The 16706-nt window shown below is 40.6% G+C and overlaps 1 protein-coding gene and 1 long non-coding RNA gene across 2 annotated transcripts in view; one reads left to right on the plus strand and one right to left on the minus strand.

Annotated features, from left to right (window-relative positions):
- LOC146986933 (uncharacterized) overlaps window positions 1–16706 on the minus strand; it is an 87260-nt gene that overhangs the window by 52332 nt on the left and 18222 nt on the right. The window lies entirely within an intron of this gene.
- On the plus strand, window positions 1674–4235 carry il20 (interleukin 20). The gene is made up of 5 exons (XM_085777995.1): window positions 1674–1841; window positions 2235–2297; window positions 2455–2607; window positions 2698–2760; window positions 4143–4235. The coding sequence occupies exons 1-5, from the start codon at window positions 1674–1676 to the stop codon at window positions 4233–4235; spliced, it is 540 nt and encodes a 179-aa protein (XP_085634121.1).

Consider the following 16706-nt stretch of genomic DNA (forward strand, 5'->3'; position numbering starts at 1 on the left):
ACTACAACTTGTTATTACGTCTATTTTTTATTTCCTGGCTATATTTCTCAACATTACTATGTAGTATGTAAATTGACCGCTATTTCAAGGCTATTTCTTGACACTACTACGCAATTAATTGCTATTTCTTGGTTATTTCTTGACATTATGACATAATTAACGGCCTGTAAATTAAAGGGTTACCCCAATTTTCTTTTTCTTTTTTTTTTAATCTGTGACATCACTCTAGATGAACTGATCTCCACATGATCTCTGCATGTAACCTGTGAGATGTAAGTAGATTTAAAGTTTTAAGTTTAATCAAATTGGTAATTACAGTAGAAGACAGAGAGAAGATGTGCTGAGTAAATGCAACTTAATCTCAGAAAAATGCATTCACACAACTCATCATTTGTATTTTAGTAGTGCAGTAGGTGCTGCTGAGTCAGTGCAACAGATTCTGAGTTTTTGTGACGACCTCTAGTGGTGAGAAACAACAACTAAAACATTCCTGAGCTGAAAGTGTCCTTTTTTATTATTTTCCTGCAGACATTGAAGTGCACAGTGGGCTCCAACAGTCTGATCTCTCTCAGTTCACATGGATTTTTGACTTCCTGCAGAAACACTTGCCGCTTCCCTGATCTACTGTTATATTCCTATACAGGTTATTGATTGATTTCTCAAATATTCTACAAACACAGGCTATTCCTGTTTCCATCCCTGACTTGCTCTTTTCACTGCAAATTTTTTTTGGCAGTCATCAAAAGTAAAAACTTGGCCAGACATGTGGATGAGCAGGTCTGGTAGGTGCTTCCGATCAGAGCCTGTCAAACAGGACTCAGGTCACAGCCAAAAGAGAAAACGTGCACGGCGGCGTCTCACACTGTGCACACGCAGATTTTATATACAATAATAATCAATCACAGAGACACAAAAATTAGAAAAAAAATTGACCATCTTATATTCTGATATAATAGAGCCACACATTTTAAAAGCTCATCAGAGAAACAAAGCACTCAGCACTTTACAATGAGGAACACACGCACACATACACGCATACGCACGCACACACACAGCTGAATACATTAAAGTTGCAGAGCGATGACGACACCGCAGTGACACATTGAACAATTACACACAACATCAGAGGCAGTGGAGGTGAATAGACTTCACTTCAGCGAGGAGGAAGTCTTTGATCATTTCCTTTCTCTTTCTTCCAATCCAGAGTTGAGACATTAATTGGAAGATGTTTTTTGTTTGTTTTTTTTTTAATAGCAACAAACTTCCTCATCCCGGAAACCATTCTGGTTTTGTTTGTTTTTTGTGTGCGTGTCTGTGTGTACACCTTGAGCAGGTGCATGCGTGTGCCTGTGCGCGTGCGTGCATGTGCAATGCCCGGTACAAGAAGAAAAATCCCCCTCGCTCCGGTATAAGAGGAGGCAGCATGTCAACAGAGAGACACACGGCTTTCACACGGAGCACACACACACACAGGTGAGTTCACAGATGTGCTCAATGGGCGATGGTACCTGAGCTTTTTGGTAATAATAATAATAATTGATTTATTTCAATATATCGCTTTTCAGTGACCCAAAGACGCTTTGTGGTGGCCGTGTCTTTATCTTTTGGATGCTCTTTAACATCATTTACTCTCTTTTCTCTGACAGTAGTTTAGCCACCGGACACCCACAGTGATGAAGATGATGCTCGGCTGCCCTCTCACCTCCCTCCTCCTCCTCCCTCTCCTCCTCGTCTGTCTGAGTGAACCTGCTCAGGGTCTAACTCTGCATCTGGACACCTGCTCAGTCGACATTCACACACAGGAGCTGCGCAAACACTACTCCCCCGTACAAGACCATGCGGTGAGTCTGAGTCACGTCTGCCGCATCCAGAAGAATAGAAACTGAACTGCACACAGTTAGACATAAAAAATAAAAATTAGGGCTGTCAAACGATTGCATCTTTTTCTTTTTTGCTTGAAATAACAGCAATATGAATGCTGTAAACCAAGACAAACGGTAATGATCCTTCCGCAGGTTCACCTATGGAAACCAGATCATCCAAATCTGGATGTTTCTTATGCTTTCCATTTATGATATTTGAAAATCAGCTGTCAGAGAGAGAGCAGCCGCGTTTGGTGATAACAAGAACAGGTTCTCTAGTGTATGATGAGGAGAAAAAATATATGCAGGGTTTTCTGTAACATTATAAAACATTTGACAAGATCTTTGATGTTTTCCTTTTCTACTGCGCAGATGGCCAGTGACACCGAGATTGGAGTAAAACTCATGGAGACGTCACTGATGAAGGACGTGCAGGTGAGTCTTTGTGTTGCTCTCCATCCTCATCTGTATCTGATTTTTAAAAAATATTCTCTCATACATCTAAAATACAGACTGTAAACTACACCGGATGAGTTATGCATGAGATAATGGTGTAATCTGACCTCTGTGTGTGTGTGTCCGTCTCCATCAGGAAGGTCAGACCTGCTGTTTCCTGCGTCTCTTGCTGCGTTTCTACGTGGAGAGAGTTTTCAGCAACTTTGCCTCCTCTGAGCCACAGCAGCGGCGCGGCTCCAGCGCTCTGGCCAACTCCTTCGTCAGCATCAGGAGAGACATGCATAAATGTGTAAGATGAAACTCTGAGATTTTGCCGTCAGCTGTACAGTAAGGTGATGATTGATGACTGATGATGTAATCTCCGCTCCGCTCTGTGCAGCACTGCCACTGTGGAGAGGAAACTCAGAGAACAATCGACTCCATCCACGCTTCGTTTGACAAGGTATGCAGTTTATGCTATAACTCACTCTGCTCTGCTATTATATCTTACGAGCAGCTTAAAGAGAGAGAAACGTAATTGATTTTTCAGCAGAAAATGTTCTGCTGGGAATTTTAGACAGGAACTTCCGGATGGCACTGCATGTACAGTTTTCCGGAGATTGTCCTATGTTCACATTTCTACTTTAGTTTTTTTTTTCTTTAAGCAGTGTGAATGTGAATCTTGTCCAGTCTCTTGCAGTCAATCAAATCAAAAGGCGTAACTTAAAGGTGTTCAGAAATGGCCGTTTGTCCTGTTTGTCGCGCCTCCTTCCACGAGTTTTCACGAGTTGCCGCACAAGTTTACCCGAGTAAGGAAAACGAATTTGATTGGATGCTGTCGAGCGGGTGGGATTATTCAATGTTTGGGGCGAGACCGAGCTCGGTGTGTGTGCGTGTCTCAGGCGTTTGATTGACGGATGATGGATCCAATATCAGTGGCTGATGAATCGTGAGCAACGTGACACATAATTCGTGCGCCTGCGTTATCCAATGCGGAAAAAAACTACCACACTTTCATCCCGGATTTACTCGAAAATAGAATTTTGCACAAAGTTTGGGCTCCATCGTCTGATAGTAGAGAGTTATTACACTAATGTTAAGACCCATAGTGGGCTCAAAATCAATTTTCTTTTCTGAACACCTTTAAAATTTACAATACAGTAATTGTCATCAAAGTTTTAGCCATAGTTTACATGAGAACATCCCTCCAACATGACTCAGCAATTTGACTCTTATCTGTACACGATGACACAACGACTTGTCATTCTGATGGCACGGACATGTTGATTGACACACAGGCTATATTTACTTTTGAGAGATCAACTACAGTAAGGATTGTGAGCAAGAGACTGGCTTTTGCAAGTAATCCATGGTGTTTTGTAGCTATGGATTGTTTTGAGAAATGCACTTTATTGTTTTGCAAATGTCGAGGATGATTCAAGAAATGTGACTGAGAAAAACTGTAATTCTAATATGTAAATATGTTTGAGATTATAGTCTATGGCTAATTCTGTCTCCAGTCCCAGGTTGGTGAAGAAAACAAGGCAGCAACAAGAGAAATATCAATATTGAAGGAGATTTAAAAAAAAAAAACAGGGGCAATATTGATAAAATTGTTAATCACAGATCAGAAATCTTCCACAATGAGAAGAAGTCAGTGAGATTTATAAAGTGCACGGTGCTAAAGTGCTTTAGTGTTTTCCTGCTTGAGGCGGTGAATATCCAGTTCTGTTAGTTAGAAGTCAAACTAACGCAGCAGCTTCCATTAATCAAACCACTCAGCCTGAAACTGAGCTCTGCTTCTCATCTTTAAAACCAGTTTTTCCATCTTCTCTCTCCCTCCAGTTTGACATAAACCATGCGGCGGTGAAGGCCGTCGGGGAGCTGGGCACCGTGCTCGGGTGGCTGGAGGAGCTCGGATACAGAACACACAACTGAGCTGAGTTCACGTCGCCTGAACTGCACTACTTCTCCTTCACACTTGTGCCAATTAGCATATCCATACTTTGCACTTGAACTGACTTAATGTGATGGTTATTATATACACTGACATTTGAAAATAGATTCCTTATTTCAATATTTATAATCAACATGATTTAAACTGAGTATTTATTATTTTTTTGTAATTTTTATACACAGAGATCTAATGTGTAAAAGCAGCTTATACTGTAAGGTCACTATGCAACCTAAAACATATTATGTTTTTTGGGGGGCTTTTTGCCTTTAATTGATAGTATAGTTGAGATATAGACAGGGTAATGAGGAAGCAGACAGACAGGGATGACATGCAGCAAAGGGCCACCAGGGGATTTGAACCCGAGACAGACTGCAGCAAGGACTGTAGCCTCTGTACATGGGAACCTCCTCAGCCCAGTGAGCTGCACAGCGCCCCATATGAATTTTAACTGTTTCTGAACTCTTGTACTGTTTGCAATGATGTAAAGCACTTTGATATTTATTTTAATGTATGAAAGGTGCCTTAAGAGTGAACAAATGTTATTTCTAATGCTTTTATTTCAGATTTATTTAAAGCACTTGGATTTTAATGTATGAAAGTTGCCACGAGTGAAAATATGTTATTTCTAATGTTTTTATTCCTGATTTATTTCAAGCATTTTGATATTTCTTTTAATGTATGAAAAGTGCCTTAAGAGTGAACAAAGGTTATTTATAATGCTTTTATTTATGATTAATTTAAAGCACTTTGATATTTCTTTTAATATATGAAAGATGCCATATGAGTGAACAAAGGTTATTTCTAATGTTTTTATTTCTGCTTTATTTAAAGCACTTTGATATTTCTTTTAATATATGAAAGATGCCTTAAGAGTGAACAAAGGTTATTTCTAATGCTTTTATTTATGATTAATTTAAAGCACTTTTATTGTTTTTTAAATGTATGAAAGGTGCCACTTAAATTAACTTCACTTGGTTGTTTCTAATGCTTTTATTTCAGATTTGTAAATGCTGTCTGTCCCTTTTTGGCACAATAAAAGAAAAAAAAGGGAAATTGGTTACCTGTGAGTGTTTTCAGTCACCTGCTGAGTAATGCATGCTCTGGATCACCATCTAGTGGTGGTTTATGAAATTACACAACATCAATATACTCAGTGCAGTCTCTCCATCAACACTGCAGAGGAAAAGGTTTGGGGTGTAACAAATCACTGACTTAATATTAATATAGCAATATCGATATCTGTAATGCTGCAACGTCATAAAAGAAGGTGCACAAAAAACAAAAATAGAAAATCTGCACACACATGTGGGTGAGGTAATGATTAGTGACGCATCACATCCGCTATGTGTTGAATAGAGGTCATCATCATCATCATCATCATCATCATCATCATCAGGATGGAGGTGCAGAGTACAGGCCGAGCAAATCTTTGTCATGTGATGTGATGGTTGTGTCAGTTTCATTTATGATGTAGCCTACTACAAAGTGAGCGTTGTGCTGTTTGAGGTTTGTCTTGAACTGACAATAGCCACAGATACAAAAGAACAAGTGGTACAGAGTCGGTGCAATAAACGAAACTAACTAACTCAGCTTCCAGCCATTTGATGAACCACAGGAAATTTCCTGAGCCGCTCTGCTTCTCACTTTGCTGCTTTAAAAAAAAACGCTGAAAATGATAAAGATGAAACTAAAATTCAAAGATGTTGCCAAATCGAAAAGTCTTATTGCTCATGCCGTCTGTGCTGAAACCAGGAGGAGATCACAGCAACCCACAAAGAAATTGCAGACGGGAAGAATAAATTTTTAAAAAAAAAGAAAAGAAAGAAGAGGAACTACTTACAGCAGATTCTGTCTGAGAGCAGCTGCCACACAAGACACTTCTGCTCTTATAGCGCGAGGTCACAGATTTGCAAGGAATAAAAACACTATGGGCTATGGCTATGCACAGGAATAACACACAAAACCTACAAAAAAAGAAAACACTGGATGTGCTGGAAGCTTGAACACAGTTAGTTTCCATATCTGCACAGACATGGCAGCCTCCAGTCTGTGCAACCAGCACCAACAGTTTCACAAATTGACAGATGAGTTCCTTAAAATATCCAAACAAGCACATTTCAACAGCTTTTTCACAGATTTACCTTGAGGCCTCCAGCCTCCAAACCACTCCACTGTGCTACTTCTCAAAAATTAAACCACAGGTTCTCAGTGCAGATGTTAATGGAAACATCTGTAGAGCTTTTCATCCAGGATCAACACACACACACACACACACACACACACACACACACACACACACCCACACACACACACACACACACACACACACACACACACACACACACACACACACACACACACTGTATCTGCATCATGCACATCAACCATCCTGGTACATAGACACAAAGCCACTTAAGTAAGTTCTCAGACCAAACGCATGTCAGCTGTTTCACAACAGCCTCAGAGACCAGAACATAAAGCCTCCATTAGGACAGAGACAGACCATAATAATTAATTATAATAATAACCTGAGAGAAAACCTACCAGATGTGACGCTCTTCCTCGTGGCCTCTCACCTGGAGAACTCCTCAGTGAAGTCCAGTGATGATGAAGATGATGAAGAGGTTCTCAGATCATGTTTAATTCTCACGGTGGGCTCGTGAACTAGAGACCTGCTTACGTCACTTTCATTGATAGTCAGTGTGTGTGTCTCTCTCTCTCTCTCAAGTCTGCTGTTTCACCCTTCTTATATAGGCTACTGTATATCTATGGTTTCACCTCCCACGTTTGTTTACCACGATGTTCTACGACGCGTTTCTTTTCACCTGCCGCATTGACGTTTAAATTCCCACCTGACCTTTGACCTCACTCGTCATGATACAGATGCTTTTTTTTTCTTTCTTTTTTTGTGTGCAAATAATCTTGTGCACATTCCTATCAATCCTTGATATCGATTAGAAAATAATAATAATATTGAAATAAAAAATCCAGGATGAGGCCGCAGGTGGTTGGTTCGGACTAGGGCGCCCCCTAGAGGCCGGAGGGCCCCAGACACGGAGTCGGTGCTTGTGACTCATGATGATGGGTCATACACCACACACACACACACACACACACACACACACACACACACACACACACACACGCGCGCGCATATATATATTTATTATTCGAATATGAAAAATGTTTAAATTTTACTATTATATTAATATACTATCATCATATTATATCATATACTACTAGTCTTTATCCACTACACAGATATGAAATTTGAAAAAATTTGTTTTTAAAAATACATTTATAATTATTGCATTATTATTAGTAATATTTTTTTTCAATTAGCAACAATAAAATATAACAATTTGATAAAATCTATAATAAATATATATTGGAATATTAATAAATATATATATAAAAAAGCAGAAGTGACCATTTTGGTGTAATTGCAGGTGTCAGACTCAATATGGTCGCCTACAGAAAACATATGTCCATAGGCCAAAAACAGTTATGAGGAGTAATTGAGTTCATCATCAGGCTGAGGTCGCTCTGTTTCTGTGCCGATTGGACGCCAGGTATCCCTCAATGTAGTTAAACAGCACACCCAGCTCGCCCATGGCTTTATACAGGCCTTTACTCTGCATCTGCACCCAAGGGGGCAGTTGTCGGTCTGAGAAGTGAAGCTCACTTCCGCGTTCAAAAAACTGCAATCATCTCAACTGCCGCTGGGGGCTGGTGTCAGAAGGCAGCATTCTCCATAGACCTCCATGTTAAAATCGCCGACTTTACATCCTCAATAAGCCTGATATCATCACGTTTTTTGGTCTCAACTGATAGTCTCTACCCCCGCACACACTCTGAGGGGGGTGAATTTTTTTTTTTAAACTCTACTCTATTATTAGGTTTAAAATTCTCACATAAATTAGGGCGTGGAAACGTTGAGTGACTGGTCCAGAGACAGCTACCAGCAGTTAGCTCCTTTGCTAAAGCATCGGTTGGTTGCTTCGAGGCCAGTGGGCGGGTTCTCGGCCAGCTGACCCATTGAGTTACCGCCTCTCCTCCAAATATGGAAAGTACACGCCCACCAAAATCTACAACCTCAAGCAGCTGCTGCTCTGTAGGAGGTGCAGCATCATGTGGACAGAGTCTCTGATCTGGGAATAGTCCTCTCTGAGCTTCTTGAGCCTGACAGGGAAACCCTCCACGAATCTACAGCACTGGTTGTTGCACATCGGTGTAGATGCTGCGCTCAAGAGAGACAGCAGGACGAGGAGGAGAAGGACAGACCAAGGATTCATGATGCTGCTGGTGCTAAGACGAGTACGGGTTGCCTTGAACGCACCATAACATCTTGTCAGCCGATGGAGTTAGCAGCCCCCGCCCTCATCATGGATCTATTGGTCCTCGTCCCTACGTCACCACATTCAGGCGCATCCCTTGGCTGCACACACAGCCCTTCATGCCGTTCTCTCTCCTCATTGGATAAAACTTGTAGGATACGAGAAATGTTTTCTCTTCGGCTCAGAGCAGAGCAGAGCAGAGTGACTGACAGACCCGTGTTTCGGTCCAAACACTCTATGTAAGTGATTGCTGTCGGAAGATATAACTATTTAAGACTTATATTAACACAAAAATATCGCAGTTTCTGCTTTAACTTTTGGCGAATTTATGAGAAATCTACCAACAAAAGAGACAAAATGATGTAAAATAACCACCTTAATGTGGATTTTCTACCATTTTGTTTGACTTTTATGAAAGATGATGATCTCAAATAAAGTGAAAAGTGAAAAGATAACATGTATCTTTTTATGTAATGCTTTTAGTTTTGTACTTTTGTACTGTGTTAAAGGGATAGTTCAACATTTTGGCAAATTATTATTGCCAAATTGCTCTTAGTCAGAAAGAAAGTGCTGAATAGTTGCTGAAAGTGACAGTGACACATTCACACTATCTCAGACTGTGTTGTTCACATATTCATGTTGGGCAACACTGGTGTTTTGGAACACCAGTACAGGGGGGAAAATTAGTCCAAGCTGATAATAATTATTCATCCACAGTCCGTGCGAATGAACTGCAGGATGATGAGCTGTCATTCATTCAGGATAAAGTTCATATACTGTGGGAATTAAGTTTTTGAGTCACAACGTTAGCAAAGAAACAAAACAAAAGGCAACAAGGAGAAATATGGAAGACCTGAGCACCAGTACTGGACATTTAATAACACTTACCGTCTCTAATATTTGAGAGTTCATTCACATAATGTAAACTAAATACCGAAACAGTCAAGAAACCCAGCATTCATTCATACTTGGAAATGTAGGGAGGGGGGTCAGTTTGAGACTGGAAATCGGAAAAAGGGAATTAGTTCCTAGAGAAATTTGCGAAATAATGCACGTAAGAGTGGACACAGAGAAGTGCAGCTATATGCAGAAAAGTCGAGGTTATTGCACATGCACATGCAGATTAACAGCAGACGATCAAAAGGATGAGAATTTTTCTTATTAACACACTTTTTATGGGCTGTGATGACAGTGCAGAACATGAGGATGCAACAGCTTCTGGGGTCTCTGGATTTAAATATATACATACGAGAGTTCATTTCAGAAATTTAAATGAGTCATCAGTGTGCAGTTTATGGGAAACCCTTCTTAATGTGTACTAGTGGTACAGTATTTTCCCTGCTGGACAGTAGCCTCTTCTGGTGACCAGTGGGGAAAATTATTCCAAGTGATAATTCATTCAGTCTGTGTGAATTAAATCCAGAATGATGACTTCATATATAGGTGAAGTTTGTGTGCCACATTTGCAAAAAAAAAAAAACAGAACACACCCAGGAGAAATAAAGAAGACCTGAGCACTAATACTGAACATTTAATAACACTTGTGTGTGTGTGCGTGCGTGTGTGTGTGTGTGTGCGTGTGTGTGTGTGTGTGTGTGTGTGTGTGTGTGTGTGTCTCGAACAGAGTGAATCCACAGCGTCATCAGATCATGACCACATCCTTTTTCATTTCTGTTTACTTGGATCATGGTCAATAATCATCAATAACACCAGCTCGCCTCATATGAGGACAAACCCATGTGTGTGTAATGTATGATGCTGAAAAAGATTTTCCTATTTCTTCCTGTTAGTCCCGCCCACACCTTTAGTAGGAATTTTGACTATAAATAAAGGAGACCAGACAAGCCAAAATGTATATGCACTTCCTCTACAGAGAAGAATATTTCTCTCATCAGAAGTCAAACTCCCGTTAGACTGACGCCAGGCAGCAGCATCTCATCATCACCTGAGGACTCACTCTGCTCTTCTCCACTCTGCTCTGCAGCCAGAAGACGACTCCACCAGCAGCAGCATCATGACTCCTCAGTCTGTCCCCCTCTTCTTGGTCCTCCTGTCTCTCTTCAGCACAGCTTCTACTCCCATGTGCAACAACCAGTGCTGTCTTCTCCTGGAAGCCTGGGAGCTCAGTGGTGACTCTTCACAGATAAGAAACCTGCATTATCTCAAGGTAAGGAGAGAACTACTCATTGCTACCATTCATAGGAGTATTGCATGTGGTCAATACTTGCAGCTAGGAAAAAAAAAATTGAGCACCCCATGTTAATGTACAGTTAAACAAGTGGAAGATTACAGTAAATGATTTCCAAACAGCATAAAGTTAGACATGAAGCACTTTTTGCAATATTTTAATCAATAGCCTATCAGTGTATTATTTTTGTTTTAGTTTTAGAGTGAAAAAGGGAAACAAAGCAGCAGCCTGTAAAAGAATGGGAAACCCAGGAGACTTGAGCTCTCAGAGAACTTTGACCAAAGTATCAGACAATTTACTATTTACACACTGTGATAGTTTCCAAAGGGGGGGGGGGGGGGGGGGGGGGGGCTACTAGCTACTAACTATGCAGGGGGCCCAAACCTTTGCTGCAGGCCCTTTTCCGTTTCTTTCATTTTGAAAACGTAAAAGAAGAAAAAACAATTATATTTTTTTAAAATGTAAAGGGAATGTGTCATCTGTAAATTTACGCCTTTTGGAGATAATTTCATTCACTCTAACTGTTCACATTAACAGAAATTTTGACCAGGGGTCCCAAAACTTTTGCAGACAGCAATTATTGTTATTATCATTAATATTAATATTTACTAATAGTTAGGGGTGTGACGATACATTCACCTCACGAGACGAGACAAGATGAGACACGAGATTAGGTTCACGAGAACGAGACGAGACGAGATTTTAAGAAAACTACAATGACAAAATATATGACTGGACCAACGGACTTTTATTTAACCGAGTTGCACATGCATTTTGAAATGTTTTATTATAACTCTTTACATGCATGATGTAAGCATGATCTTTTACAGTAACTTCTTCTTCTTCCATAAATTGAAACTAAAACTAAAATTTATAAAAGTTAAAATAAAATAAATAAAATGAAATATTCCTTTCTTTTTTTCAAGTGCAAACAATATTATGTGCAGTGTTTCCTCTATAGGATTTTTAGGCCTAGTGGCAGCAAAAATCGTACTCAAGTAAGAGTAAAGTTACTTTAGAATAATGTTACTCAAGTAAAAGTAAAAAGTAGCCATTCAAACATTTACTTGAGCAAGAGTAGAAAGTACTTGGTGAAAAAGCTACTCAAGTACTGAGTAACTGCTGAGTAACCTCTGATTTGTTCGTTTAATGATCAGCGCATAAATGTAGGCCTAATCAAATACACAAAAATATAATAGTAATGAAAAATGTCAGATATTGCCAAAGAACAACATTTAACAGCTAAGACCTAAATTACTTACAAATTACTTTACAAAGTAACATAAATTAAGCCAAATTCAGCCACAATAACTTACATAGGCCTATCTATGAAAGATCTTTCTGTCCATGAGCTCTTTGTGTGTGTGGGTGTGTGTGTGTGTGTGTGTGTCTATCTGTGACCCTGTGTGTGTAAACCCTGATAGTAAGCAACTGGACTTCCTCTCTTGCTTGAAGACGTTTCACCCCTCATCCAAGAGGATTCTTCAGTTCTGAGACTAATGCCAGAAACCCAGGTATTTAAACCCAGAGTGGGTGGTCCTATGATTGGTTTCTAGTGAAACCAAAGTCACATGACCACACCCCCGAGACTCGAGTCACATGACCACACCATGGATGTGTTATATTATTCTTATTATAGATCCATGGACCACACCCCCGAAACTGGAGGGGTGGTCATGTGACTGTGTGTATGGGGTTTAAACCAAGGGGGTGGATCGGACTACACGCAGGCGTAGCTCACAGTCGGCCACATGAGGACGGGCAACTTGGTCTGACTCTGGCTGCAGTTACAGTGCAGTAGATAGGTGATCCAGTCATCTGCACTAAAAAAACGATTCATAACTCTGTGAAAAATAAATCAGTATGTAGCTATTACTTCAACTATTTGCATAATGTCACTATAATGTTACTTTTACAAAAAAAAATACATTATTAAAATTATCCGTGATTCTAAATATGCTGCATCATAACTGCATAAACGTTCATAAAAATCAAACCGTTTTGAAATCGGACAAAAACTGAGCAAGTTATGGTCATTATAGCAGAACATGCACCATAGGCTTAAAGGGATAGTTCACCCTAGAATGATATTTCGCTCATTATCTACTCACCCTCATGTGGACTAAGGGCTGGAAGAAGTTTCAGAGTCCTCCGTCCCTTCTCTGAGTTACAGGGGTCTCAGCGTAGCAGTGCATGTCCATATAACGGTTGTAAAGGGACACCAGAGCTCTTCGTAAAAAAACACACACCAAAAAACATCCAAATACCTCCATGCTGCTCGTATGTAATGTCCGTCTTGTGCTGAAGCCCCAAATTGCGTAATTGTCCCGAAAAAAATTAAATAAGTCTATATTTTAAGCTTGTTTGTAGCGGAAGCTTCTCAAAGCTCCTCTTCCTGGTCCGTCCAAATCTCGCGTGATTCGCAGTAACCGCACTGACGCCGGCGCAAATCACGCGAGATTTGGACGGACCAGGAAGAGGAGCTTTGAGAAGCTTCCGCTACAAACAAGTTTAAAATATAGACTTATTTAATTTTTTTCGGGACAATTACGCAATTTGGGCTTCAGCACAAGACGGACATTACATACGAGCAGCATGGAGGTATTTGGATGTTTTTTTGTGTGTGTTTTTTTACGAAGAGCTCTGGTGTCCCTTTACAACCGTTATATGGACATGCACTGCTACACCAAGACCCCCTGTAACTCAGAGAAGGGACGGAGGACTCTGAAACTTCTTCCAGCCCTTAGTCCACATGAGGGTGAGTAGATAATGAGCGAAATATCATTCTAGGGTGAACTATCCCTTTAATGCTCTGAGGGAGAGAGTTGCCCGTCCCAAGATGGCCGCCGTACTGGCTACGCTTTGTCATTGGGAAACAGCTGCGGGTGAGTCATCTAGTTCTTATATATATCTATGGTTTAAACTTCCTGGGGAGGAAGAAGAATAACATGACCTGGATGACTGAGAACTTTCACGGATGCTATCCACGACACACCAGGGCTGACGTCATCCTAATCATTTACTAGCCGCAGCTTCTCAAATTTGAGGCGGAGTGGCCGTCCTGTTTGCAAAAAAAAAGTTTTTTTCCGACTATGGCCACGCCAAGACCCGCCTTACTAGGCCTCTGATTGGCTTATCACGATGCCCTCTACTCTGTCGGTTGGGTTTAGGCGTGTGAAGGGAGTGGTTAAAGGGATAGTTCACCCAAAATTCTAATTTCATTCATTATCTACTCACCCTCATGTCGACTAAGAGCTGTGAGAATTTTCAGAGTCCTCCGTGCCTTCTCTGAGTTACGGGGGTCTCCGTGCAGCAGTATTTGTCCATATAATGGTTGTCAATGGATACCAACTTTCTTCGTCCAAAAAGACACACCAAAAACCATCCACATACCTCCATACTGCTCGTCTGTAATGTCCCTCTTGTATTGAAGCCCCGACATGAGAAATTGTTCAGAAAAAAATTAAATAAGTCTATATTTTAAGCTTGTTTGTAACGGAAGCGACCAGTATCTCGGTTCACTGCTCTCATGTCAGGACTTTAGATTAGATTAGATATCTTTATTGTCATCATACAAGGCATGACGAAATTATTGCCACCCATGAACGGCGCATAAATATAAATACCAGGGGGACATTACAGATGAGCAGCATGGAGGTATTTGGATGTTTTTTGGTGTGTGTTTTTGGACGAAGAAAGTTGGTATCCATTGACAACCATTATATGGACAAATACTGCTGCGCGGACGCCCCCGTAACTCAGAGAAGGCACGGAGGACTCTGAAAATTCTCACAGCTCTTAGTCAATATGAGGGTGAGTAGATAATGAGGGAAATTTGAATTTTGGGTGAACTATCCCTTTAAGGTTAGGGTAAGATGCAGGTATATGCTTAGCCTTGCAGAGGCAGCCAATCAGAGGCGGAGTAAGGCGGGTCTTGGCGTGGCCATAGTGGGAAAAAAAATATTGCGTCCTGTTTACCGTGCTCTGCTGTAAGCCGAGGAGAAAACTTTCCTTGTATCCTACAACCTTTATCCAATGAGGAGAGAGAACGGCATGAAGGGGCAGTCCTCTCTGTGTGTGCAGCCAAGGGATGCGCGTGAATGTGGTGACGTCGGATTGCTTACTTCTGCTTTAAAACTAAAACAAACAATTTGCACATTGGACTGAAAAAGTAGCAAGTAGCGACCGGAATGTAGCTCAATGTAACGGAGTAAAAGTATCGCTTCTTCTGAAGAAATATACTCAAGTAAAAGTAACAAGTATGCTGCATTGAAACTACTCTTAGAAGTACAATTTATCCAAAAGGTTACTCAAGTAAATGTAACGGAGTAAATGTAGCGCGTTACTACTCACCTCTGCTCGTGATGCCTTGTTTGTTTCTAGGCATAGCACTGACTGCCGTTTATTTAAAGGAATAGTTCACCCAAAATTCAAATTTCACTCATTATCTACTCACCCTCATGTCGACTAAGGGCTGGGAGAAGTTTCAGAGTCCTTTGTGCCTTCTCTGAGTTACAGCGGGGCTCCGCGCAGCATTGCATGTCCATATGACGGTAGCGAACGGGGCTCACTTTTCTTCGTCCAAAAAGACACACCAAATAACATCCAAATACCTCCATAGTGCTCGTCTGTAATGTCCCTCTTGTATTGAAGCCCCGACACGAGAAATTGTTCCAAAAAAAATTAAATAAGTCTATGTTTTAAGCTTGTTTGTAGCGGAAGCTCCCAGCACTGCTCTTCCTGGTCCGAGGGAGATTACAGACGCGCAGTATGGAGGTATTTGGATGTTTTTTGGTGTGTCTTTTTGGACGAAGATAAGTGAGCACCGTTCGACACTGTCATGGACATACAGTGCTGCGCCGAGCCCCCCTGTAACTCCAAGAAGGCACGGAAGACTCTGAAACTTCTCCCAACCCTTAGTCGACATGAGGGTGAGTAGATAATGAGTGAAATTTGAATTTTGGGTGAACTATTCTTTTAAGTTTAGTTTCACATATTTTAGCCTTATAGATTTTATTGTTTTCAGTCTTATTTATCTATTTATTTAGAGGACACTGCACATTAATGGACATTGCTGTAAATGTGCCAGAGTTAGCCAAAAGCTAACTCCCAACTGTAGTCCCATGATGTTAAAAAAGATGAAAAGACCTCAGGCCATTAAAAAACACAAAGACAAGAACACAAAAGTCATAATACATAAAACAACAAATAACAACAAATGGACAAGAATACACCAATAGGTACAGTGCAATATGATACAGTGCAAGACAGTTAATCAAGAGGCTTGTTTTTATTGTTTAGTAGGATTTGAGTTTGAGTTATTAACATCCTGCGACTGGTGGGGTCCTCCATTCACCGGTTGGGATGCTGGGAGTTCACTTTAGATGTTGATATGGTTTGTGGTTGCACATTGTTATTGGTATGGTGTTTTATTTGAAGTGTGTCTGGTTTATATTTCTTTTGAATACTTAGTTGTATACTCCCAGTGCCCTAGCAGTGAGTGGTTGGTTTCCCGGCCGTATACCACTGTCTGTCCTCTTGCTCTTTCTTGTCTGTGTTCTGAGAGTTTTAGTTATTGTAAAATAAATGGCATGTACATGACCCACACTGACTGTTGCAGCCTCTTTATTGAAGCCCCATGTGCACCTTAAAGGTTACACATGCCACTCCGTTTTTGATCCACTGCAGTATTTATTGGTTATGTTTATTTATTGTTTATTTCATCTATAAACAATAAGTCACTGTTTTTGCACGCTGCAGTGCTGATGTTCAGTACATGTGATAATGAGTAAATCTTGTGATAGATTGCATCACTTACAGACCAGCTGCATACAATGCCACACACATACACGCACGCACCGTCACAACAGACCATTTCCGTGAACAGCGATCTGAAGTGTGAGACGTTCACTGAACAGTTTCTCTGG

The sequence above is a fragment of the Trachurus japonicus genome, chromosome 5 (assembly GCF_045865225.1).
Source record: "Trachurus japonicus isolate A0001 chromosome 5, Traja_1.0".
NCBI classification, from domain to species: domain Eukaryota; kingdom Metazoa; phylum Chordata; class Actinopteri; order Carangiformes; family Carangidae; genus Trachurus; species Trachurus japonicus.